The 27,752-nt window shown below is 36.9% G+C and overlaps 1 protein-coding gene across 1 annotated transcript in view; it reads right to left on the bottom strand.

Annotated features, from left to right (window-relative positions):
* CERKL (ceramide kinase like) overlaps nt 1–27,752 on the bottom strand; it is a 137,263-nt gene that overhangs the window by 50,013 nt on the left and 59,498 nt on the right. Inside the window, exons 2-3 of the mRNA XM_066233689.1 lie at nt 25,801–26,043; nt 1,596–1,727 (exon numbers count right to left, since the gene is read on the bottom strand). Of these exons, the coding sequence (XP_066089786.1) occupies nt 1,596–1,727; nt 25,801–26,043 (375 nt within the window). The remainder of the gene's footprint in view (nt 1–1,595; nt 1,728–25,800; nt 26,044–27,752) is intronic.

Genomic DNA, 27,752 nt, shown 5'->3' with positions numbered 1-27,752 from the left:
GCCCAGTTCAAATATTTTGAATCATCTCATCAAAGTTAATATCACCCCTTTAAACACTGTAGTTTTTTTTTATGATATTCCAATTATATTTATTTTAAATATCCATTTTAGTCCTTAATGAACTATAGGTCACTCCAGAACATGTAGGATAGCATAATCACCTTCCATTCTGCATAGTGTTTAACAGGAATCATTCAACAAGAGATTCTTGAGTGGAATAGAATGATATATAGTAACATCCATGTAAAACTGTTCTGGATATTAAATCAAAATAACATGAAACAAAATAATTAGTGTTATTGGTTTTGTCAATAAGTTTAGTCCACATTTAATTGTCTCATCCTAATACGAGTGCTAAATTTTTCCTTCTGCCAATCTTTGAACTACTTCAAATGATAGATTTGAACTGCTTCTTTTCCTTATAAATCACCTAAGTCATAAGCCACAAAGAGGAAAGGTTAACATCTATTCTATAATTTTATTTTAATTCTTAAATTCCTCTTGTGTTTTTTATGGCAGTTTCTCTTGAACTTCCATTGTAGTAGATGCCTTTTTGGGTGGCTGACCTTCCCACAGTGGTGGTCTTTTCTTTCTTGTTTTCACTTTATTTTTAGAAACTTCCTCCTACCCCAGTTCATCAAGTCATGAGGTGTGGGCTTCATGAACTTGTGTAACATTGCAAAACTCCTCTTTCTGTGGCTACAGCTGAGTAAAGCCAGGTGATTTTAGACCCGTCTCCAGACATTTATAGTTGGGACTAGGACCACCCAAGTGCATACTGGCCTTCTTTCCTGAGTCAGCTTATTACTCAGTACTCTTTATAAATGAAAATTTGCTATAAATCTACACTGTATATTAGTAAAGCTACATAGAAAGAAAACCAGAAAAATGGAGGGTATGATTATCAAAAGCATCAACCCTCCTTCTCAGTCCACCTCCCTGTGGGAAAAATAATCTTGTCTCCAGGAAACAAAGGGATTTGATTACCAAATTCAAAAAGTTGAAAAGGATTTTACTAATCTTCTTTCTATTAACTTTAGAAGTAGCAGATTTCTATTTTCCTAGGCACAAACCTAAGCAGCTTTCTTATTTTAGACAATAGATTTAAGCTTCTGGCTTCTCTGAATTCATCTAACCCCAGCATTAACTGCTTAGTTTTGACCTAACCAGCAGGGGTCAGAGTCAGAACAAAAACCACCTAATGAAGATTCCATGGAAAAACATGGAACATTTAAGGGAGAAAAAAATCAATTGCTTGTCAAACTGCAGAAATAACGTGTAAATAGAAACATGTCAATGAAGATATCAAAAAGAGTATAACTCCTTTTAAAATGATAACCTAATAATTTGTTAAGTCCGGAAAATGTTCTAAAGTGAAAATATTGATATTCTAGTAAAAATATCACAAAAAAGAAAAAAATAATTAAATTTATAATCCTGAAGCTGGCTGCAATAGAGTTATGGAAACACTTAAAACAGATTTTTAGATGTTACAAGTATCTTCCTAAATTTGGACTTAGATCAAATTCAGGTTATTTTGCCTCCTTAACTGTGATTTTTTTAAATGGGAAGATTATATTCTGAAAACAACATACTTGTTACATCAGTCTTTATTTCTGCAATCTTCAACAGTGGTTCAACCTTCTCATAGTAGACCTGGGTAGCTTCTTTTTTGTGGCTTTGGGGGTTAAGAAGTATTTTTAATGACGTTGGTCTGTTCGAAAAACCTAAGAGGCAAGCATAATGACAAGGTTATACAGCCTCTGTCAGCATTTCTTTATTCCCTTTTAAACCATATACTCGTCCAGTTAGAATGCTATATACCTATTTAAATAGTATTTACTATTTTCTTTTGAAAGTTTTACAAGACTTTCCCTCAATATGGTATTAGATTAAAACATTTGCAATTCCTACCTGTGAAATAGGAATATCCCTTTTAAAATAAACCTTGAGTTATAACAAAGCGTTCGATTTGTCGAGGAAGATGTGAATAAAAGAAACTGTGAATATTAGGCAATGTTTATATCTATTTGCCAAATCACAAATGCTATATATGAAATGTTTTCTTTAGCATTTGTTTCTGGGGAGAAAAGCAATGGACTATAACAAAGAGAAAAGTCTCTTCCCTCTTTTTGGATAAATATGCTCATTATTGGAATTAGGCATTCCAGTGACCTCAGGGCTACCCGGCCTGATCTGCGGAGGAGCCCAGGGTACAGGGGAGCATGCAGGGCTGGGTCAAGGCCAGCAGCCAGAGCAATGCATGCTGGGAGCTTAAAAAGAGTGCTTAGGTCGAAGTTCAAGCCTGAAAAGGGGCCAGGGGAGGAAGGACTCTTCCCCTGGGACCTGGGAAAGCAACGCCTCTCAGCAGGGATTCGATGATAGTGCTGCCTCACAGTTGGGGCTGAGATTTGATACTACAATTTTCTAGGCTTGCAAGATGTTTATCGCTTAGAATCCAATTGGAGCAGGTGCAAAGCAAATTTTCTGTTGTTAGGAAGGGGCAGAAGGGACAGAGGAGCCAAAAGAAAGCTGATGACTGAGTCACAGTAAGCTGTTCTCACATGGCCATGAGTCAATCTTAAAAAAGCAGTTACTGACATTGGTTTTTAATAAAACCAATGGAAAAAATATTCATTACACCAAAGTCAGTTTTTTTGTGCCCTAAGTGGAGACAGTGGTTTAGTTTTCATCATATTTGATATACTTGAATCTTCAATAGCATGTATTGTTTTGAGTTCAGGGAGACTTTGGGATGAGGAAGTTACAGGACCATGCTGAACTCCTTATGCTGTGTAATTACCCTTTGCATCCCTCTTTGGTAAAGGCCTCTGTCAATCTCCTATCACCTAGTCCTGAAACCTCAAAGCCACAAGCAATTTCTTCCTTCTTTTTCAATTCCTACATGTAAATGACTGCCCAGGGTTGTGAGACAGTAACTACTTCCTCCTGTTCCTTCTGCCCCCTCTGGCTCTCGCCCTCTGGCTCAGTGTGCCCCAGGCTAAGGCACAGGTGGTGTGATGTTCTCCTTCCATCCCAGCTCTGACCAGACCTGCATTGTTCAAAAGCTGTCATGGCTCATCGCTGATGACAAAGCAAGCCCAAAGCCCTTAAAATGACATTTAACCCCCTCCCCACAACAAACCCCTACCTATCACCTCTCCTTCTCTCACACATATTGAAAAACATTGTGCTGAGTGCTGGGAAGGGGGGCAAAGCAATTAAGACATGGTTCATGTTTTAAAGGAAGAAGGGCTATATCATCAAATAGAAGCAGCACAAGACAGATTGGATGTGTTGACAGTCACACTGGGCTGCAGAATGTATGAGAGGAGGATGGTTAACTCCCTTTAGGGACATGGAAAAGGCTTCCTGGAGAAGGTAGTACTGGAGTGGGGTTTTGGCTCATGTTGTTTTCGCTACTTATAATTCCCTCCTTCCCTACATCGCTCCAGATCCCTTAGCAAAAGAGCAGAGGTGGGACAATGGAGGAATTTCTAAGCAGGACAAACAGCATAACAAATGCCCAAAGGTAAGTAAATGTAGGAGTTTTCTGTTCCATCTCCACTTCCCCATCATGCTTTGGATCCATGTACTTGCCAAATTCCAGGTGTTCCAGGTCCTCCTTTGTTCAGATGGTTTTTCCTTTCCCCCCATCTGATCACCAGTTCCCTAAAAATTCTACCCCTTTGCCAAAGCTCACTTCAAATATCACTCTATCACTGAGGCCTTTCCCAATCACCGACAGACTGCACCTCTCTGCCTTCTCACTCTCAAATTTTCTCTATGTGCCCCTATTAACTAGTTTTTATGACACACAAAACACACTGATGAAATAAATACCCACTATCTCATCTCAGGACTCCCACTGGCCAAACAAAGACAATATAAAATTGGATAAAGAGAGTAATTTATGATACTAAAGTGCAGAAGGGAAAACTCTGTTTTATGGTAGAAAACAAACTAATAAATATGGGAGAAGTCACCAAGTTAAAAAAAAAAAAAGCAGTTTTCAACCATCATAATAACAATGGATTCAGGCAAGAATTAGTAATGGATGTCAAAACCATCAGCGACAATCAATTGGGAAACCAAATGTTTACTTATTTTAAAACGCTGTCCCTCCTTGTTGTTCTCATTACAAGGGTAAAGATGTCCCCATTTACAATGTGGAAATCTGGCAGACAGCACTTTAGCCATGTGGTCACGTTAACAACACCCTTAAAGGTACAAACAAATGCGTATTACACTTACAGCGTGAGGACGTGCCACCACTTCTGTGGTGCTTCTGCCCAAAGTGCACAGTGTGGCTCTAACATAATGAAACACTCAGACGAATGCAAGCTGAGGAGCATTCTTAAAATAACTCTTTTGAAAGAAAATAAAGGTCAAAGCCATGAAAGACAAAAAAAAAGGCAGAGGATTTATTTCAGATTAAAGAGATGACAAGTAAATGTAATCCGTGATTCTGAATCAGGTATAAAAAGAAAGCCCTGAGGGAAAAAACTGCTGCCCTTTAACCAGGAGGACTGCCCACAGAAATCCACGGTTCCCGTTTACTGAAAACACCAGGACAAGAAGCTTATTCTAAACCCCAGAGTCCAAGGGTCAGGTTCAATATATTGAAACTAAGTTTGCTGTACCTGGTACATTTATCAAAGGCCCTGCTTCGTTTCTCAAGCAGGGCAGTCTCAGTAAAGAAGGTGTCTAAGCATCAAATGGCAGTCCCCAAATATTATCATAAAAACCAACTTGCGTTTCTCCATTTTCCTACATCATGACCATGGGAGGATAGAAGTTGTTGGGAATGCAAAACAGGCATTTGGCACATGGAAAGGTAAGTGCAATGTTCTTGAAAGCTTGTCGCCTTTAAACATATATGTATAAAAGTGCACACTGCCTGACCAGGCGGTGGCACAGTGGATAGAGCATCGGACTGGGATGCAGAGGACCCAGGTTCAAGACCCTGAGGTCACCAGCTTGAGCACGGGCTCATCTGATTTGAGCAAAAGCTCACCAGCTTGGAACCAAGGTTGCTGGCTCGAGCAAAGGGTTATTCGGTCTGCTGAAGGCCCGCGGTCAAGGCACATATGAGAAAGCAATCAATGAACAACTAAGGTGTCGCAATGCGCAACGAAAAACTAATGATTGATGCTTCTCATCTCTCCGTTCCTGTCTGTCTATCCCTGTCTATCCCTCTCTCTGATTATCTCTCTGTCTCTGTAAAAAAAAAAAAAAAAAAGTGCACACTATGTGTTCCATCTATCCTTTGTGAAATAATCCCCTAAATAATGCAGGAAAGGGGATAAAATGATTGTTTAAAGATTTTCCAAAATGATTTAAACAAAATAATTTTATCCTTAAGCCTCAGTTAACACTAAGACTCAATTAACAATAGCAATAAAAATTAAGTAAATTAATTAGAATATTTCATTCCTTAGATATTCCAGTAAATTGAGGTCTTTTCAACACAAGTCAACAAAACTAATTTTTCACTAGAGATGTTTTCATGTTCTTCTCATTTCTCTTTTCCTTTTGGGTGCTTTTAATATGATGACTATGAAGCTGCATATATATAAATCAGGTAGTAATTTAATACCAATTTAGGGATCAGATGGGATTTCTATGAATAAAGAATTTTTAACATGTTCATAATTAGGTGGAATAGGGAAATAACTTAAAAGTCTCCAAACTTCTGATCTTCTATGTTCCCTCCTCATTCTCCCTCTACTCTGTTCAGTTTCTTGAACTATGTTCCCTCTACCACAGTGCCCTTGCACCTGCCCTCCCAGCTATCTGCCCACCTCCCCTTTCTGCCACATAGCCACTTTGCCCAATTAACCTCTACTCTTTGTTTTGACCCACCTTAGTTTTCACTTCCTTGGGAAATCACACCATGGCCTCCTTGACCTTGGGACTTTGGGGCTTTGGAGCTTTGGCTGGGTTATTTCCCCCTTATCTGTTCTTTTATTATTATTATTTTGTATATATATAAAGTGAGAAGTGGGGAGGCAGAGAGACAGACTCTCACATGCGCCTGACTGGGATCTACCCTGCTTACCCACCAGGAGGGGATGCTCTGCCCATCTGGGCTGTTGCAACTGGAGCCACTCTAGTGCCTGAGGCAGAGGCCATGGAGCTATTCTCAGCGCCCGGGGCCAACTTTTGCTCCAACAGAGCCTTGGCTGGGAGAGGGGAACAGAGAGTGAGGAAGGAGAGGGGGAATGGTTGAGAAGCAGATGGGCATTTCTCCTTTGTGCCCTGGTTGGGAATCGAACCTGGGACCTCCACACACTGGGTTGATGCCCTACCGCTGAGACAATCAGCCATGCCCCCCCCTCGTTTGTTCTTATAGGTCCATACACAACCTAATCTTGATACTTACAATGTTGTACTTTTGTATCTATTTATTAGTTGTTCTCCCATATTGGAATGAAAACTTTCTGGGGTTTGTCTCCATATACTATCTCCTTACTGAAGGGCACATAATAGATGACAAATATTTGATGAGTGAATAAAAGGGTAGTGTTAACCTTAGGCCAAAGAGAAAACAATGACATTCATTCTGTTCACATACACACACCAAAAAAAAGCCCCCAAAATCCCCCCACAAAACTCTGCATGTCTGTTATTTTCCAGGCAAGGTACTCAAAAAGCTGGGGCTCTCACATAGAATGAGAAAGTACTCTGCCCTCATGAAGCTTCCAATGGTGGGACACAGAAGGGAACAAGAAAATTCAGAGTATGTCATGTAGTAAAAAGCTCTAAGGATATAGTAAAAAGCTCTAAGGATTAAAAAAAAAAAAGCTCAGTAATGGAAAAAAAAAGAAGGTAATGGCAGAAAAAGTGACTTCTTGGATAGGGAAGATCAGAACCTTGTAGGTTTTCATGACAGTGTTTTTTGTTCTGAGTCAGAGGAGAAGCATGGAGAACTGTGAGCAGTACAGCAACATAACCTTGGGCAATAAAAGAATCACTCTAGCTGCTGTAAGGGAAGTAGATACAGCAAGAGCAGATACTGACAAAGTAAGAACAGTTGAAATATTCCAGGCGGGAAATGATTGTGGTGGACTGGAGTAAAGTGGAGTGCATACACACACTCTACTTTATATATATATATCATATATTAGATTCTAGATATATTTTTAAATGGAGAGCTGTCATGATTATTTGTTTGGGGGATATGGTATGTGAAAGAGAATAGTCAAAGAGTAGTCAAGTGTATGGCTGGATAAGAGAGGATGTAAAAGAGGTAAAGAACAGTGAAGATATGGCCAAGTTGATTAATTATGGTCTAGTAAACTGGAAGGATTTCAGGAGCTGGGAGAGAATAGGTGAGCAAGGAAGACAGAAGGCAGCAGCCACGTGGAGGGCAGAAGACTGGAAATTGAGATTGAGTTATAGCTGATCGTCATAACAAGATTTGATAAGCTTCCCTATTGATCAGAATTATATAAGGAGCTCCTTAAATGCATATTTCTGGGTCCCAGCCTCAGAGTTTTGGACTCAGTAGTCAGAGGTGGGGGTCTGAGAGTTCACCTTTATGACAAGCTCTTGGGTGGTGCTGATCATGTTGGTCTGGGGACCACACTTTGGGAACCACTGATCAAGAAATATGATTATGGGAGGAGGTGGGTAAAGTGAAACACAGGTCAAGATCTTTGAAGACAAAAAGGTCAAAAACTGAGAGAACTTATACAAAACTCACAGAATTATGACAATAGTCGTGCTGGAAAGAGTGACAGTGAGATATGAAATGAACTAAAGTCTTCAGAACTGGGAGAAGGGCACAGCCGTGTGCACAGGGCTACAACAACCCATGGAGCTGGTAGTGTCGGATGGATTGAGCTTCAATGTTTAAAAGTATGCTGCAAAATGGTCCCAAAATAGCAGTGAGATGCAAGGAAGACTTTTTTTTTTCTTTTTTAGTTAGAGGAGGGGAAGCAGAGAGAGACTCCCTCATGTGCCCCAATGGGGATCCACCTGGCAAGCCCACTAGGGGGCAATGCTCTGCCCATCTGGGGCCCTGGTTTTGTTGCAACCAGAGCCAAATGAGGCCATGGAGCCATCCTCAGTGCCCAGGGTCAACTTGCTGTAATTGAGCCTTGGTTGCAGAAGAGGAGGAGAGAGAGAGAGAGAGAGAGAGAGAGAAGTGAGCAGGGGAGGGGTGGAGAAGCTAGATGGGCACTTCTCCTGTGTGCCCTGACCGGGAATCGAACCCAGGACATCTACATGCCAGGCCAATACTCTATCACTGAGCCAACCAATCAGGGCTGCACGGAAGATATTAAATACTGACAACACCTCTATGACCAGTTGTCTGAAATGTATGGCAAAGACATCAGTAACCACTTAAGAGGACTATCTACCTGAAAAATAATCTAGTCTCTTTCATAAGTCAATGTCAAAATAAGAAAGATGAGGCGGGGAAGGTTGTACCTTAACTATATTTACTTCAGTATTTACTTCATTGGATACTTAGTTGGTATAAATCAGCTATAAAAGACATTTTGGGAAACGTGGTAAAAGTTTCAATATGGACTACATAATAGATGATAATTAAGCAACTATTATTCATAATGATATTTGGTTATTTGTAAGGCATCTGATTTTAAAGATATATACTGAACTATTTTTGGGAGAAATGTCATGATGTCTATAATTTACTTTAGAACATGCTGACAAAATAAAATGTTTACAGTAAATATTAAAAAATGTTAAGAACTGTAGATTATAGGTGGTAGAAATATAGGTGTCCATTGTGACATTTTTTACGTTTTCTATTTTTTTAACTTTAACTTTCTTGTAATGGGGGGAAGACAGGGACAGATAGACAGGAAGGTAGAGAGATGAAAAGCATCAACTTACAGTTGTGGCACTTTAGTTGTTCATTAATTGTTTTCTCATATGTACCTTGACCAGGGGGCTCCAGCCAAGCCAGTGACCCCTTGCTCAAGTCAGTGACCTTAGGCTCAAGCCAGTGACAATGGGGTCATATCTATGATCCCAAACTCAAGCCAGTGACCCAGCATTCAAGCTGGTGAGCCCGTGCTCAAGCCTGGTGAGCCGGTGAACTTCAGTTTTGAACCTAGGTCCTCAGCATCCCAGGTCATTGCTCCATCCACTGCACCACCACCTGGTCTGGCTACATTTTTTATATTTGACCTTTTTTCATAATATACTAAAAAATATCTTGATATCATCCTTGATATTTCTCTCTCAATATAGACCATATCCTCTAACCAATATACCTGGCCAGCTCTATCTTCAAATAAATCCAAAGTCTGATCTCTTCACATCACCTGTCCTGTTGGTGTTCTGATTTAAGTCACCATACTTCCCCCGGATTATATCATTTTCCACTTCATTTGTTTCCTGCTTCAATCTTTCTCCTACTCATATAGTCTGAATATCCATTTTAAAAGTAAGTTACATCATGTTGGTCCTCTGCTTCAAATGCCAAAATGGCTCCCATTTTCCCCAGAATAAAAGTCAAAAACCATACAAAGCCTGAAAAACACTTCGTGTTGTATTTCCAACAATCTCCATGACCTCGCTTCCCATTACTTTGCTCCCTGCTAACTTGACCCTGTACAGGACTTTCTTGCTCAAACTTTTCCAATTACTATTCCCTCTTCTTGGAACACAGGAAGATAGCTCCCTTTCCTTGTGACTTTCAACTCTCTTCTAAAACTTCACAGTCAATGAAGCCTTCCTGGACCACCTCTGCATAACAGCAAATACTTTCATCCCAATGCCTGGGTGTACCTATCATTATTTAACGTCATAGAAATATATGTTTATTTTTTTCTATTTCTCTTTCTTGTAGACAAAATTTTTGTGTGCCAGCCAAAATTTATATGTTGATATCCTAATCCTCAGTGTGAGGTATTAGGAGGTGGGGCCGATGGGAGGTGATTAAGTGATGAGGGTAGAGCTGCTATGAAAGGGATTAGAATTCTTACAAAAGAGACCCCAGAGAGCTCTCTAGTGTTCTTTCTGCCATGTGGGACACAACAAGAGGGCTGTCACTGAACCTGACCATGCGGGCACCCTGAGCTCGGGTTTCCAGCCCCTGGGACTATGAGAAATAAATTTCTGTTATTTATAAGACACCCAGACTACAGTACTTTGTTATAGCATCCCAAACAGACTAAGACATTCCATTACCACTGGAGTCTAAGCTACTTGAGGTCAAAGACTTTGGGGTTCTGCTCTCTGCTATCTTACTAGTTCCTAGAACACCTGGCACACTAGTAGATACCCAGTATATGTACTGAATTAATATTCTTCTAAAACTAAACTAAAAATAAGTTACAAAAGAACAATTCTAATTGTATTAAAAAACAAAATATCAACCATGTAAAACAAGCATTTAAGCAAAAAGCTCTCCTTTTTAAATTGCTGTGATATAAAGGAAGTACAGAAATGAAACCACTTATATTAACTCCTAAAATAAAACTAAAGGGCTGAGGCCAATACTATACATGCGCGCGTGCGCGCGCGCACACACACGGATTTCTTTTAAAAAAACAACTAGGTTTTGCAACAGACATTTAAATCTTTTGAAGGAAACCATTAAGCATAGAGAACCTCATTCCTGCTTTGAAAAAGTGAAAATTCAATTCCTATCTCATATTCCCATATATAAACTAAAAACTAATAGAAAAATTATATTTAAGAGTTGGAGAAATGTTTTCTAAATTAAATTTTATAGCAGCAATGAAAGTAAAGACTGACTTTTTTGCATAGAATCTAAAATAAATCAATTTGCCTTCCAGAATCAAATCATCAATTCTAATAAGAATCAGAAAGTGTCCCTGGAAGAAACTGTCTTGAGTCTCTATGGCACTGACTGGTTTTGAAAAGTAGCCTCACTTGTCAGAACGTAGGCTTGGACTCAGTGCTGGGCCTCAGCAGCATCGGGGCACTTGGGGCCTCATCACTCACAAGAGAAAGGAAAATGCACAGAAATCAATAGCCAAGGATAGCTCAGGTAAGTGAAGATGATGCTGAGACAACATTCACCAGCTGAGACTGTCAAATGACTAGGGAAACCTATCTTCCCTGAAAAGAACTGTAACAATAGAAAAACACTTGGAGACTTTGAAAACTAGCTTAGGAAGCTAAGAAAGAGGAGAAAGTTCTTCGAGATTTAAGCAATTTAATGTATTAATCAAAAGTTCAGTTTTGTTCACGAGAAAATAAACATTGCAGTCTAGCCCTCTTGCCTAATAAATATTTTCATGTACTATGGAAATAGAGTACAGTGCAAGGATTTATATAAAATCGCTTGGCTACAAAGAACGTTATGAAAAATATTTTTAGAATATGATGGCACAAAGCATCAGGCAATCATGGCCTTCCTTATCTCTCATCCAATGATGACAAATGTTTAATAAGAAAGGTGCAGAAAAACAGTAATTTTCTGAATGAGAAAAAATGAACCTCCAAGTGACAATTATCATTTATTCCTATTTTTACAATAGTACAAACATCTCCCAAATAGGTAATCAAAGGTTAAAATATAGGTATGATTCAACATTAATATTCAACTGACTTGGTTTTCAGTCCTTTGGCAATCTCTCCATTCATACTCTAGAGTATAGACCTTTTAGCACGCCAGTTTGCAATGCACCAGCAATGTAAAACAGAATGGCCAACTGTTCATCTGTTAGTAACAAATGTGCTAATATGTACTAGTTTAAACTTGATCTATCAGTGAGTCAATGAACCATGAAGGGTGGGGGTTAATCAGGGTGTTCTCCAAACAAAGGCTCCTGAGAGCTGTGGGGACGCCACTCCCAGACTCACATCTGTGCTAATTTGAGTGCAGCATGATGGATGGATGGATATGGCACAGTGTTCATCAAAGTTAAGAGCCCTGAACACTGTCATAGTCTTGTGTATACTCACAACCATTTTATATAGAAAAGCAACCAAACTGTTGCAAAGAACAAACCAAAACACAGGAAGTAAAGATATCAGTTTTGCTATAATTTTCAAGAGCTATTAATATTAAACTATACCCAGTTAATGTGTAACAGTGATGGTAAAACCGTAGCCTTTCACACAGAAGATTTGGCAACTTCCCAGCAGAGCTCATAGTTGGAGATATTTTATATTAGGTGATTTTATATAATATACATTAATTTCACTACATTATAGCAAAAGCTTATTGATGTGCCTCTTTACGTGTACAGACAAAAATAACTCAATGCTATATGTTTTACTTAAAGTAACAAACAAGCCAATTAACTTCTAAATTCACAGGCAGCACACCAATGTGACATATCTTACTTAACGGCTGAAACAGACTGAACAGCAATTAATAGAAAAAAAATCTCCTGCTGTTGGTAACACTCACCTCAATACTTCAGCATTTAAATAATAAAGGAGTCAAGATATTGTAGATAGAACAAAAATAAACAACCAGAAAGAAGAATAAAGAGAAAAAATAAAAAATCTAACTAAAGATATCATCCACTTATTTTTACCAGATTTTTAAAATCAGATAAGAATTCTGATTTATTTTAGATGATTCTATAGAGTATATCTATTTCACTATACTGCTTTCCCCAATTAAAAATTCAGACTAGAAAGAAACACGTGTTACTAGCTTTAGAATTTTTTTTTATTTTTCCTGTTCTTCTTAGAAGTAGGCAACAGAATTAGCTAAGATAATTGATTAGCATTTAAATAAAATTAACTTCATAAAAATCCAATTTAATAAAATAATTGTACATTAAATCCTTCACAATCTACAAATTAAATATAAAATATTTAAGAATAATTTTTTGAAAACTTTTTAATTCAACGATTTTTATCAGAAAACTTTTTCAGTATCCTTTCTGGATCATATATAAGTTTTAAGAGTTTTTGGTTATTTTTAGGGTCTCAAAATGAAATTTTTACAAATTACAGTTTTTAGTATTCCAAGAACATATGTTCCACCATAAAAATGAAGATTTTTGAAAAAGTTTATGGGTGGCAATGTATGTTGTCAAAGAAAAATCTGAGCTAAACAGTAGTTAAAATGGTAAACACAGGTTTTATTCACAACTATTACAATAGGAAGAAAGAGATCTCCATACCAAGCCGGGTTCATTTCACAATAAAAAAGGGGCAACTTGGAATTTATAGCCGGGTATTCTGGATAAAATCACCTCACATGCCAGGGTGATCAGATATCTCCAGGGGATAGTGGAGGATGAAGGACCTGATCAGATACTGAGGGTGATCACATATGGAGGGTGAGGGGGTTTCTAGTTCAACTGACTTGGGAGGGTTTTTGCAAACATGAATTTTACCAGGAAGTATACAGATGAGCCTAAGAAAAGGTTCAGGAGCCCGATATTTATAAAAATGAACCCTGCATTATACATGGTAATAATACTGTGTTTCGAAAATCCCAAACATTCTGTATAGGAAAGCTGAGAAAAAATTCTGAGGGATAGTCTCCATCACAATAATATGGCTATGGGATTTCCATTTTCCATTTGGAAACAGCTGCCTGAAAGGTTTGTCATATGAGTTCTGGTCCAAGATGTCAATTCTCCCTAAGTTTATTTATAAATGCAATATTCTTTGAAATAAAAATATCTTTATTTTTTTTTAGATATGGACAAGTTGATACTAAAGTATATATCTAAAAATTAACCTGAAAAAATAGATAAGGAAGATACACATGCGCGCGCGCGCACACACACACACACACACAAATTTCTGAAACTAGTTCTAACCAGATTTTAAAACATACTACAAAGCATCTTTAAATAAAATACTGGCATGTGAATAAATAAACCAATGGAATAAAATAAAAACTGCAGAAAGAGACCCAACACATTTGGAAAATTAGTATATGGTAAGGTGGCATCTCAAAAGACTAGGACAAAGACTTTGTAGGAAATGGTGTTGGGACAACTAGATATCTATATGAAAAAAGATAAAGTCCATAGTTTATACCACACACAAAATAACCTCAAGTGGATTAGACATCTAAAAGTAAACTATATAAGGCCTAAAACAGGGGTCCTCAAACTTTTTAAACAGGGGGCCAGTTCACTGTCCCTCAGACCATTGGAGGGCAGGACTATAAAAAAAACTATGAACAAATCCCTATACACACTGCATATATCTTATTTTAAAGTAAAAAAACAAAACGGGAACAAATACAATATTTAAAAAATAAAGAACAAGTAAATTTAAATCAACAAACTGACCAGTATTTCAATGGGAACTATGTCCTCTCACTGACCACCAATAAAAGAGATGCCCCTTCCGGAAGTGCGGCGGGGGCCAGATAAATGGCCTCAGGGGGCCGCATGCGGCCAGCAGGCCGTAGTTTGGGGACCCCTGGCCTAAAAGAAAACATGAATGATATTCTCTATAACTTGGCTGTAAAAAAAAAAAAAAAAAAAAAAGGCTTTGTAGCCTGACCTGTGGTGGCGCAGTGGGATAAAGCGTTGACCTGGAACACTGAGGTCACCGGTTTGAAACTCTGGGCTTGCCTGGTCAAGGCACATATGGGAGTTGATGCTTCCTGCTCCTCCCCCTTCTCTCTCTCTCTCCCTCTCTCTCTCTCTCTTTCTCTCTCTTTCTCTCTCTCTCTCCTCTCTGAAAATTGAATAAAGTCTTAAAAAAACAACAACAACAAAAAAACACTTCAAAGTCTTAATATCTTTCCTGTTTAAAAAAAAAAAAAAGGCTTTGTACTATACTCAAATACCAAATGTGATCAAGAACGAGAGTGGCAAATGTAACTCCCGTAAAAATTTTAAAATAAATTTTATTAACCAGTATTACCCCAATATATTTAATTAAATAAATAAAATTTTAAAAAAAACTCTGAATGGCAAAATCACAATAGGCAAAATCAGGAGACAAATTGCATATCTGGAGAAAAATATTTACAACACATCACAGGACAGGGCTAATATCCTAAAGAATTTTTAAACATTGAGAGGGTGGAAAAAAGCCAAAAGTATTATAGAAAAATGGGCAAAATGCCCTTAGACAAATGAAAAGATGTTCAACACTACTCATAATTTTTGCAAATTAAACTATATTGACATACCATTTCTCACTTATCATACTAGAAGACTTCTAAATGAAAGTACAACTGTTAATGAGGCTGTTAGAAAACAACACTTTCATATATGGCTGGTGAACATGAAAAATGGCCCAAAGCCTACAAGAGGCTGTCTGCCAATCTCTAACTAAACTACATGCGCACTCACATGTACTTACACTTTAACCCAGAGACTAATTCTATAAAGTTAGCCCCGAGAGACAATATGTACAAAATTATTACAGCATAATTTGGGATGGCAGATACTAGAAGCAATCAAAATGCTCAGACATTAAAATGTATTAAATAAAATAATGCATAGACCACTCAATGGATACTTATCCAGTTGTAAAATAAAATAAATAATGCAGCTCACTGTGAAGTGCTACGGAATGAGTTTCAGTATATGTAGTTCGGTGGAAAAAGCAAAGGACAGAAGAGTTTATATTACATGTTACATTTTATGTAAAAAATAAAAAATTTAAATGCACGTATCTGGTAATTTTGCAAAAAGAAATATATATATAGGTCAAATAAACCAGAAACCAATATAATTGGTTACCTATAGGGTGCTGAGGTGGAAAGGACACCAGAAAAAATTATTTTCTTTTGGAAACATGTTTATGCCCTACACACCCTAAAATATCATTAAATCAATGAAGATGATGGAGGAAAAAGACACGAAAACTGAATACAAACACAAACAAAGCCAACTTTATTTCAGGGAAATAACATAACTGTTATAAAGGGGAAAAAACTAATTCGTATAATTTTTTACCACAGTACTTAAAATATATACCTTTACTCTGGGCACAAAAAAAAAAAAAAAAAGAACCACCACCAACAAATCTTGAACAAATTTTAGTAGGTTTATTTTTTTTGAAAAGTATGTATTTCACTTATATAAAATTTTTATTCCATTTAAATAAAAAAAAATGAAAAGAGCAAATTAGAACTGCTACATATTCACGTATAAGGATGGTTGTACATGCTATACTTAATTAAATGAAGCAAATTGAAAATTCTCTATGTAAAAACAAAACCTTTTAATCTGAATATATATCTATTAATAAAGGGAAAGGTATAGAAAGACATAAATCAAGCTAATCCTTACATGGGTTATTAATCGGTTTATTTTTGATAGAGGTATGGTTCAGCTGTTCTGAAACTATTTTATGTATATCATATGACTGAGAAAATACGCAGTTGTTGGAAGTCAGAGTTCTTACTCTGGAGGAAGGGAGATAAAAATATGGAAAGGAGAGAAACAGGAGTATCCCAAAAATTAGCACTCAAATTCTGCTTTCCTAATACTCTTCTCCACCAACAGGAACCACAACTCCTTAGGAAAAAGGCTCATTCCAGAGCTGGGGTAGAGAAGGTAAAAGATAAGCCGAGAATATCTAGTTGTGCAAAATAAAAAAAAGAAAACCAGGTTCATTCTTATCTCATCTCCTAGGTCTGACAGATCTAAAATTGCCAGATCAATTTAAATGATTACATACAGATATACTACCAGTTTACAGATAAATATTAGCAACTGCATAACACTGACATGAGGAGAGCTTTCTGTTTTAATGAAAAGCCAAATATTAAATGATATTTTTGAATCATAAGCATATGGCAACACCATGCATGTATATGCTAGGTAAGGATATGGCTGCTTGCCCTCAGGGTGGATTGCGGATTGCCTGCCCGCCACTGCGAGGGACTATTCTGCTGTTTGTTCGGTGCTGCCAGAAGAAGAGGTTTTCCCCTGTTTGTTTGCTTGTCTGCCATTGGGAGAATCTATTAAATGGGGATGGCCCAATGCTTTCTGTCTATGCAGTTTCTCTACCGTCGGCCTGAATCCAACGTTAAGAACCTGCCTGGCTTTGGTCACTGGCATTACACCAGGACTGCCACAGACTTTAAATACATATATATATATTTGACAATAATATATTTAGTTCTAAGTACATAATACAGTCATACTCTGCCTTTCAAGAAACTTTCTGTTCATACTCTGCCTTTTTAAAACTTTCTGTTGGGAAGTAGTGTAGTGTAATGAAAAACAGGTGGATTTTTGAGTTAGAAAAGATGGATTTGAATGTTATTCTACCACTTTATAACTACATGACCTAGGACAAGTCAATCAATGCCTCAGAGTTCTGTTTCCTTAGCTGTCTACAGCGATTAAAAAGTCTTATCACCATCAAAGTGTGTGATAAAGTTTAGAGTGGTGTTATGTCAAAAGTAGGTAGGACAATGCCTAATACCAAACGAGCAATATATTCAGTTCATTCCTCCAACATTTGCTGAGTTAGGCAGTAATAGAAATAAAAATATATATACGGCAAGTGACAAAAATAAAATAATAATGAAAAAACATTTGAGGAGTACTTACTATAGGTGTAACCCTATTTACATACTTTGAATGCATTTTGTTTGGTATCATATTTATTCAATAAAGTATTTAATTAGTGCTGAGTGTAAACTTGGCCCTGTTTCTAAGCCCCAGCAAGCAATCATATCCTAGGTAGGGTTAAACCTCCAGTAAAATTGCCATACTGCACATGTCTTAATGAAGTTTGAATGTTAAATGGCATATTCACTTTAAAAAAAAAGTATTCCACATACTTAAAAAGTCTCTGTGCCCAAATGAATTTACAGTCTAATAATGTATCATCCATTAAGCCAACGCCTAGAATGTAAGTGATCATGTGTTCTAAGAGGTATGAAAAGTACTACCAAACCTAAAGAGGAAGAGCCTGATTTTGCTATGTGGTTCAGCTTTGCAGAGGAGTTGCTGGTTACACTGGGCCCTGAACTGCAAACTGGACTTCACCGGGCAAACAAGAGGAGCACTCTAAATAGAGGGAGGTTCCTCCCTGTGCCGCTTAGCAAGTGGGAAGGCCCTGCGGTATGAGGAAACACAGCCTGGCTCAGAGGAGCACAGCCTACAGGGAGCCCAGGAGCCTGACACAAGAAGCCTTCACCTAGTGTTTCGTTTAAGGCCAATATTTCTTTATTGATTCTGTTTGGATGAATGATCTAGAGCCATCAGCAGTGTATTGAGGTCTCCAAGTATGATTGTATTGTTGTCAGTTTTTGTTTTTAGGTCAGTCAGTAGCTGTCTTATATATTTTGGTGCTCCTTGGTTTGGTGCATATATATTAAGAAGTGTTATGTCTTCTTGATTCAATGTCCCCTTTATCATTATGAAATGACCGTTTTGGTCTCTGATTACCTTTGCTGTCTTGTAGTCAGCATTGTTAGATATGAGTATTGCTACACCTGCTTTTCTTTGGATGTTATTTGCTTCAAGTATTGTTTTCCAACCTTTCACTTTGAATTTGTTTTTATCCTTGTAGCTTAGATGTGTTTCTTGTAGGCAGCATACAGTTGGATTTTCTTTTTTAATCCATTCTGCTACTCTGTGTCTTTTTATTGGTGAGTTCAATCCATTACCATTTAGCATAATTATTGACACTTGAGCGTTTCCTATTGCCATTTTATATATTGCTTTCTGATAGTTTTGTATCTTGTTTGGTTCTTCTCTTTTATTTTTCTATCTTTTGTTTTTATGGTTGTAATCTATACTTCTTTCTCTGTTACTTCTTTTTTCAAGCCATGTGCTTCTGCCGTGTTTTTTTCAGGGGTGGTTAACATGGATGGACCTTGATAACATTATCCTGAGTGAAATAAATAAATCAGAAAAAACTAAGAGCTATATGATTCCGTACATAGGTGGGATATAAAAATGAGACTCAGGGATATGGACAGAGTGTGGTGGTTATGGGGGGGGGGGGGAGAGGAAAGGGGTGGGGGAAGGGGAGGGGCACAAAGAGAGCCAGATAGAAGATGACAGAAGACAATTTGACTTTGGGTGATGGGTATGCAACATAATCAAATGTCAAAATAACCTGGAGATGTGTTCTCTGAACCTATGCACCTGATTGATCAATGTCACCCCACTAAAATTAATAATAAAGGGAAAAAAAAGAAGGCTTCACCTTTGCCCTCCTCTCTATTTTCATTGGAAAAACAACTAAAGTGTATGACTAGCAGAAACAGAAAATATTCTTTTTCAAAATACTCCACTTAAGGTAATTTTTCAGAGAATAAAATTCTAAAAATAGATGTTCTCTCTTGAATGATGATAAATAAGGAGAAAATATGGTTGATTTAAAAATATTACAATGCTACAGTATGTAGTCACTGCAAATATCCACCTACCTGCCTCAAACAGCAATAAATACATTCATATCAGATTATAATAAATTTCTTGGAGTCACATATAATATCTAAATATGACACAATTTCATTACCATCAGTGATACTGTAATGAATGCCATGGGGCTTAATAATAATTTGTCACTTAATATGAAATATTATGTATTTCCTACTTATGCAAACTGTGAGAATGCTGCTTTATTACTTTTTATTTCATTTCTTTCCAGTGAACAATCAAAAAGTCGTTAAATGACAATCCATTATACTCTTATTTTAGGATTGATACAATTTTTAATCTCTCTTGCAGGCTGTAAGCATTTGGGTTTTGCAAAAACACTGCTAAAGTAAAGCCCGGAAATCAGTCACAAGTCAGTGTGTTAATATGTGTTTTTAACTTCCTTGAGGCTAAAAAAAGAGAAATGTCTGCAATCCTTTCACAATGCATGCCCAATTCATTCTAGGGCATTTGGGAAATCTTAATAATGGTGACAGTCCTGATGAGAATTTTTTTTTTTAAGGATAGAGAAATGCATCCAACTCTTACTGCTCACCCTAAATATTGAGGATGAGCTTTACAACTCAAAGACTCTAGAGTTTGGAATCACAATGTTGGAAAAAAAATACAAGAGAGGAATAATCTTCAAACAAGATGCTACAGCTATTTTCTAAGGAAAAAAAGTTTTTGAAGTTTTTTGGGTTTTTTTTACAATATAGAGTCTAAACCATACAGTAAGTACAATATACTTAAGGACTAGAGTATGTCCCTGACCTGGTAGACAACAGAACATGGGTTAAGGGCTCATGTCCTGATTCAGACACATTCAGATTTGTCCCTAGGTTCTTTACGCATTCCTCAGATTAACCAATTTTTAAACAATTTTAAGCCTTAGTTTTCTCATATATAAGCAAAGATATGATAATGAGAATAATAATAATAATTTACTTAATTCTACTATTTTATAAGTCATGCATTATTTTCATTCTTCAAATCTAACAAACCACATGAGTATTATTTTTTATGAGAATATATTTGTAGTTCTTGATGCTAGTATTATGAGATTTAATAATTGCTTACAAAGTGGCCCATAGGAAATTATTAATAAATATCAGCTATTATTAAGATTTTAATTTTTAAAATAACAACTTCTCTGTAATCCATTAAATAAAAAAATATTAACTATTTTGTTTAATAGCATAAAAACAATTTAACATTTTACCGGATATATTAGAGAAGTCCTCATTTAGCTCTTTGAATATAATCACATGAAATATGACAAAGCCATCTAATTTTTTCCTCTAGTGAAGAAATGTAGTTACACAAAATATACAGTCAGAGGACTTTTATCTAGCAAAATAACTTGAAATGTGTCAGAAATCCACCTTAACTCCTCTTTTCAAGATACTCTGTCAATGATTGAAGTAGGAATATAATTTTCCCTATAAGACACCAATTACTTGTTTTAAAATATAATTATAATAAATTACATGTAAAAGTAAATTTCTGTAGAGGCCAGTGAGAACCACTTGGGAAACCACTTGGGAAGATGGCCTTGTGCCTCTCATCCCAAGGATAAATAGCATTAATAGTTTGTAAGAAACTTTTATTAAAAAGAATTAAATTACATGGATAATCTCTAATAGTTCAAAGTCTGTGATTGCCATAGGGAGTATATATTGTGTACCTAAAAAGCATCATGAAGCCCTGTCTGGTTAGCTCAGTTAGAACATCTTCCTGAAACATCAAGATTGTGGGTTTGATTCCTGGTAAGGGCACACACAGGAAGCGACCAATAAATGCAAAAGTATGTGGAATAATAAATGAATGCTTCTTCCTCATTGTCCTTCCTCTCTTAGTCTAAAACCAATCAATTAAAAAAATCATAAGATCTTTGTGTGCCTGGAGGTGAACAAAAACAGGCACGACTGGATAAAATTTGCCATGTTGTTATAGAAGCTTCGTTTAAACAAAAGCTTACATAGAACAACTAAATATATAACATATCTATGAGGAGGTATACTGGCTCAAGAGTGAGCGGCAGGTGTGGATTCTCCCTAGTGAGGCATATTCTGGGGCATGGTGGTGCCACTCCACAGAGCACAGCTGGAAACCAATATAGAAGGCAGATATCACATGATCTTTTTTTGGATAGAGTACTTCAAATGGGATTGGATTTGGTATTAACATGCAAATGAGGTAATTCATATTTAATTAGTTTCACATTATTATAATATATATTGATGGTAAAAACATATTTAGAAGTGACACTCATGATTGTGGAGTCCAACTCAATAGTCATAAAACAAAGTCTCATATTACTTTGTCAATGCTTCAAAAGAGAAACTACTTGTATTTCAGACATAACATTCTTGCAGAAAATAACTTGTCCCTAAGGAGACAAATATTGCTGATTCACATAGTACACAACAAAACGTATGAAGCTATCATACTTTAGACCAGGGGTCGGGAACCTATGGCTCGCGAGCCAGATGTGGCCCTTTTGATGGCTACATTTGGCTCGCAGACAAATCTTTGATAAAAAAAATAATGTTAAAAATATAAAACATTCTCATGTATTACAATCCATTCATTTCCTACTGCTCATGTTTTTGGTTGCGGGTGGCTGGAGCCAATCACAGCTGTCCTCCTGGACAATACCAAATTTTTATTGGATAATGTGTAACGTACATGGGTCGTTGTATGGCTCTCACAGAATTACATGTTAAAATATGTGGTGTTCATGGCTCTTTCAGCCAAAAAGTTTCCCGACCCCTGCTTTAGACAAACAACTACTCATTTTAAAGTTATAATGTTAATTTCCAGCTTATTTTTGCTTATAAGTACATCCTCTGACAGTATATCCAAGTAAAACTTCACATCATTCTGTTCTTCTGCTAAGAAGAAAGTCTCCCTGGTTCACAAAAATATAACTGATAATATATCTTGGATTTAAAAAAAAAAAAAACAAAAATATATTGCACCATGATTTTCTCAGATGAGACAACATACATATTAAACAAAAACAATGTTTTCAAGAAGTCCAGGTTTTGGCTATCAAGGAAAGCATGCAATTAAGGCCAAATTATAATCATACAAAAGACAGATGACATCTAGCAGTAAACTAGGAAAAATTAATCTTCTTTGGAATAAAAATCAAGTATTTAAATAATTTTTCCATTTCCTTTATTTTTCATAGCTGAAAACTGAGTGAGGCTGTTGAATGTGAATATAGGAGCAGCTTCACTACAAGGGCAAAATGTATTAAATAAATATGGTTCACTTATACTTGTCTACTTATGGAATTAGCAGTTCAAAATGAAACAAAATTATCAGAAAAAACCAAATATGTGCTAAAAATACCTTTGCTAATTGTCTCTGGGTAATCATTAAATATTAAAAGTAAATTAGCAAAACCTAAATATAACAGGAAAATTTAATAGTTCTGTGCTATGAGGGTTTTCCTGTTTCCTTGACTATTTCTATAACTTAGTTTGAGCTATTATCTTCTCTGCCTACTTTAATATAAGAGTATTCCTTAAGATTCTGTATTTAATCCTCTGCTTTTTCTTTTTTACATATAATTCTGTACTACCTCCTTGCAAGGTTTCATCTGTTCCCATCATAGCAACTTTTCTTCCTCACTTTATGTATTACCCTCCAAATGCCAGGATATTGTAATATATTCCAAATATGAATATGCTTTAAAGTATGGTTTATGGTGTCTAAAAGAAAGGTTGGTTCAGGATCCAGAAGAATGTATAATTCACCATTTCTAGGAAACCCAAATATGCAGAGACTGATCACACCCTAACTGAAAAGAAATGAACATATCTAGTGTACACACATGCTATATTTAAAGGCTGTGCATATTTATCTTTGTATCACAAACATAAAAAAAGCAGAAAAATATGTTTAATGACTTTTACCACCAATGACTGTGCATTAGGTTTATCACTGACTCCATATCAGCTTTAATCAATTACATTTTTTTTAAAGATTTGAATTTCTGAATCAGTGATCATTGGTTATGATCCTTACTAGTTTGTGCATATTTTCATTGTAGCCCTTAATACATTTTTATAATACAAGTTTCCGTGTCTGTCTCCCAGTGCAAAAGTGTTTTATACAGGATTGCATCTCTTTTATTTTTGTACTCCCAGCACTTAACACAGTGCCTGATACAAAATGTGTGTTGGATGAATTAAGCTATGTTGCCTATTAGTGAATAAAGTTTTGATGACTTTTCTACAACTAAAGATTTAAGAAATGTAGTGCTCAATTGTGTTTAAAAAATTAAAATGTAGGCCCTGGCCAGTTGGCTCAGCGGTAGAGCATCGGCCTGGCGTGCGGGGGACCCAGGTTCGATTCCTGCCAGGGCACATAGGAGAAGCGCCCATTTGCTTCTTCACCCCCACCTCCTTCCTCTCTGTCTCTCTCTTCCCCTCCCGCAGCCAAGGCTCCATTGGAGCAAAGATGGCCCGGGCGCTGGGGATGGCTCCTTGGCTCTGCCCCAGGTGCTAGAGTGGCTCTGGTCGGGGCAGAGCGACGCCCCAGAGGGGCAGAGCATCGCCCCCTGGTGGGCAGAGCGTCGCCCCTGGTGGGCGTGCCGGGTGGATCCCGGTCGGGCGCATGCGGGAGTCTGTCTGTCTCTCCCCGTTTCCAGCTTCAGAAAAATACAAAAAAAAAAAAAATTAAAATGTAAAAGGACTTATTTACAAATAAAAACAAACCCTTCTGAGACTCCTTTTTTATACATACAAACCCACATTAATCTGGTCAGTCAATTAATCTTAAAAATTAAAATGTTAGTGTTGCCTTCCTTCTCCTTCTGGGGCTGCTAATGTGTTCTTTCCTCAAAAAGTCACATCATATTGCTCCAGTTTAAAATATAACTGTGCATATTTGAAAGTAACTCAAATCCAAATATACTAAAATTATAATTGTTAGACCGATTGGACTAAAAGACCAACTAGTTGAAGCTTTTCATGTCTTCTTCATGTTTTTCTTAACGGGGAAGAAAAAAGGAGGGAAAGATATAAAAGACTGGCAGGAAAGAAATTTCATTTGCTGAATAAAGACAACATTCAAATAAATAAGTGCAAAAAATTATTTTTAATCTACTGGTCTTGCCACAGCACCAGTTAAAAAGCAAGGTCTTTAGACTTAAAATAGTGATGTCTAATATTCAATTGTGGGTCATTTTTTATTTTACCCTCCTTTTCCCAAGCCTTTGCCTCAAACTTAAGTCTGCTTCAAACACAAATTCCTTGGGTGGAGATTTTAATAATTGGAAAACAATGAACAATCACCATCTGCCAAACTGGATGCAGTATAGCACAGAGTAGAGACATAAATGTGAGACTGGTAGGTAATCCGCAAATAGACCAAACTCCATAAAGATCAGAGACAGAGAGGACCAGGAAGAAGTAAGCAATCACCCCTCATCCCAGAAAGACTGGGAAAGACACTTATGGTGTGAGTCAGTCATATTTGACTCTCAGGTGACAGGATGATAATGGATACCTGGATTACGTGAATTTGAAAGGGGAAAAAAAAACATCAAAAAATGTTCTAATACTGTAACTTTAAAAATGAAGTATAGGTATAATATAATGTTTGGCAGAGATCATTGGAGCATCCACCATTCATCTGTGAAGACGACACTGATCTGTCTTTGTGGGATGTGGGAAGGAGTAGCAGTTGACTCCTCCTACAGAACCTGTAGAGCCCACTTGGGGGCACACACACAAAATGGAGCAGTCTGTCTTGGTTAGGTTTCTTCATTTCTACTCGATGATTTCAAGCCTGTTTTGTTTACACGTTTGTCTACACATGCATGCAGAAATATGAAACTAGACCACCTTCTTATAACATATGCAAGAATAAATTCAAAATAGAGTAAAGACTTAAATGAAAAACTTAAAACCAAAATATCCTAGAAGAACACATAGGCAGTAAAATCTCAGACATCTTTGAGAGTTTAATATTTCTTCTGATATAATCTCCTCAAGCAAGACAAAAATAAAAATAAACAAAAGGAACTACATCAAACTAAAAAGTTTTTCCATAGCAAAGGAAACCATCAATAAAAAGAAAGACAACCTATTGAATTAGAGAACATATTCATCACTAATACCTCTCTTATGAATAATGATGTAAAAAATCCTAAACAAAATACCAGCAAACCAAATTTAATAGCACATTAGAAGAATTATACACCATAACCAAGTGGGATTTACTCCTTCATTGCTAGGATGTTTCAACATGTAAAAATTAATCAATGTAATATACCACATTAAAAGAATGAAGAAAAAAGCCATATGATCTCAATCTATGTAGAAAAAGCATGTGACAAAATTCAATGTCCTATCATGAATAAAACAGTCAACAAGTTAGAATTAAAAGGAAACTACATCAACATAAGAATTCTGTGCTCATAAATACAATATTATGTTTAGATTAGTATCCCACATCAAAGAAACTAGACTCATTAAAAATTCCTATAAGGAGTACTTACCTGCCAAAATTTTCTTGAACTGTCTAAACCATATATTGCAGTAGTCTTCACTTAAATTAATAAGATCAAGTGTAGAATCCTTCAATTTATTCTGTTCTTTTTTCAAACAGATGAAGAGTGTGATACCCAATAAAGTACCGTTTCCCTGCTGGTTAACAAAACAACGCCGTTTCAGTTTGACAGAGAATATGTCCTTGAGTTCAATAAATTCTTCTTTGCATAACAAGTCATATTTGGAATCACCTGAAAAGAAATCAAATTTTTCCAGTCAAAACCATTATGTCCATATCTTCTATGCATAAATAATAGTAAAAACTCAGAAAATCTTCTTCATTTGTAATTTTACTGATTGTCCTTTATGTCAATCCCTATATGAGATGGGGAGGGAAGAAAAGAAAAATTGATTCTACTTTCCCAAGAATGAAAACAGAAAAATGAAACACAGTCTCTGCCACACAAGGCCTAGGACATTCTGAACCTGAGGATATTCGATATAGGAAGCATCATTTACAGTAATAAATAAGTATCACACACAAGAAGCTCCTTGCTACTAATGTGGACAGAGTAAAGTAATGGAAAGAACAGAATTCACTACCAGAACAGAGTAGATGGCCGGTTGTTGAAGGCAACATTTAAAAGAAAGTACACCTACATTCTAAGTCAAGTAGCACATGTGCAAAAGAAGGCAAAGTAAGATTATTTTGATTAGAAAATAGGAATCCCGGCCAATCTAGAAAGCAAGTTCCACTTGAATATTACCACAATCAGACTGTATTTTATAGTGGCGTTAAGTTTTATTGTTTAACCACAGATCACAAAATAATTATTGCAGTAAAGGACAATTCCAGTTGACTTTCCAAGTAGACATGTCCTTACACATTTGCCAGAGTACTTCTAAAACTGCTCTGGCCAACGTGGAATCACTGGGACTGATGTTACTTTCTGTCTGAAACAGCATAAAAAGCTCACAAGATATATGAAACTTGTTTGTAGATGTCAGACATGAGGTGGCCCAGGGCATGATTGCCACAACTGACTGCCTCAAGTGGGTTCTAGGCCACAGTAGGGGACCAGTGGGTGAGCTGTTGTCTCCTGCACTGAGGAAGAGTAAAGAGTCCAGGAAAGCCAACATGACCAGAGTCCACAGGGCAAATTCCTGGGGAGGCCAGTGCTGCACAGGGAGAGAACTGTCCATCTGCTGTGGACCCCTTCCATCTTCAGCAGGACATGGATCAGTGTATGCAAGGCCAGCAGAAGGGACACCTGAAGAATTAAAGAGAACAATGCTCACCAGGCAAAGTGGGAAAACATGGAAATTCACAGGACCTTGGAGAGAGTACTTTGAAGAGTACTGTCTCATTAGCGAGCTGACTAAAACTGCATTGATTCCCCCTAACGAAGCTTAAAAGCAAGCCTCAAAAGGATTTCACTCTGCAAGTAACTGAACCATATTCTAGACAAAGCTCAAGGATATTCAAAGGAACACCAAAGTATACACCAAAGTATCCAGTAAGTCTCTAGGGTAAAATTCACAATATCTCCCTAAGTCAAAGATCACTATGCATGTAAAGAAGCAGAAAAGCATGACAGGTGATGGGGGGAAAAGGTGATCAACAGAAACAAACACAGAAATGACAAGGGCCCTGAAACATCACCGGATATCAGAGGCTCTCTCTCGCTGCCTTAGCCCTGAGCAGGCTGCATGATCATCTCAGATGGGAGCAAGGACTTTCAGGAGCTTTAAAAAGTTCCTGTTCTGCATTCTCAGGGAGAATGGTTTGAGGCCTGCCCCAACCATTCTGCAAACGATCGCTCACAAAGCACACATACTGCTAAAAAAGAAACGAAGAAATAAGCTCCCTTCTCTATGTTTACAGTGGTGGTACAGGGCGAACCAACAGTCAATTTTTCAGGCCTGTCATTTTCTCAAAAGGCTCAGGCTGCAGGTTGAT

This window comes from Saccopteryx bilineata, chromosome 5, assembly GCF_036850765.1.
Source record: "Saccopteryx bilineata isolate mSacBil1 chromosome 5, mSacBil1_pri_phased_curated, whole genome shotgun sequence".
Classification (NCBI taxonomy): domain Eukaryota; kingdom Metazoa; phylum Chordata; class Mammalia; order Chiroptera; family Emballonuridae; genus Saccopteryx; species Saccopteryx bilineata.
Note: the sequence above shows the minus strand (reverse complement) of the source record. Positions and strands in the feature narration are given on the sequence as shown.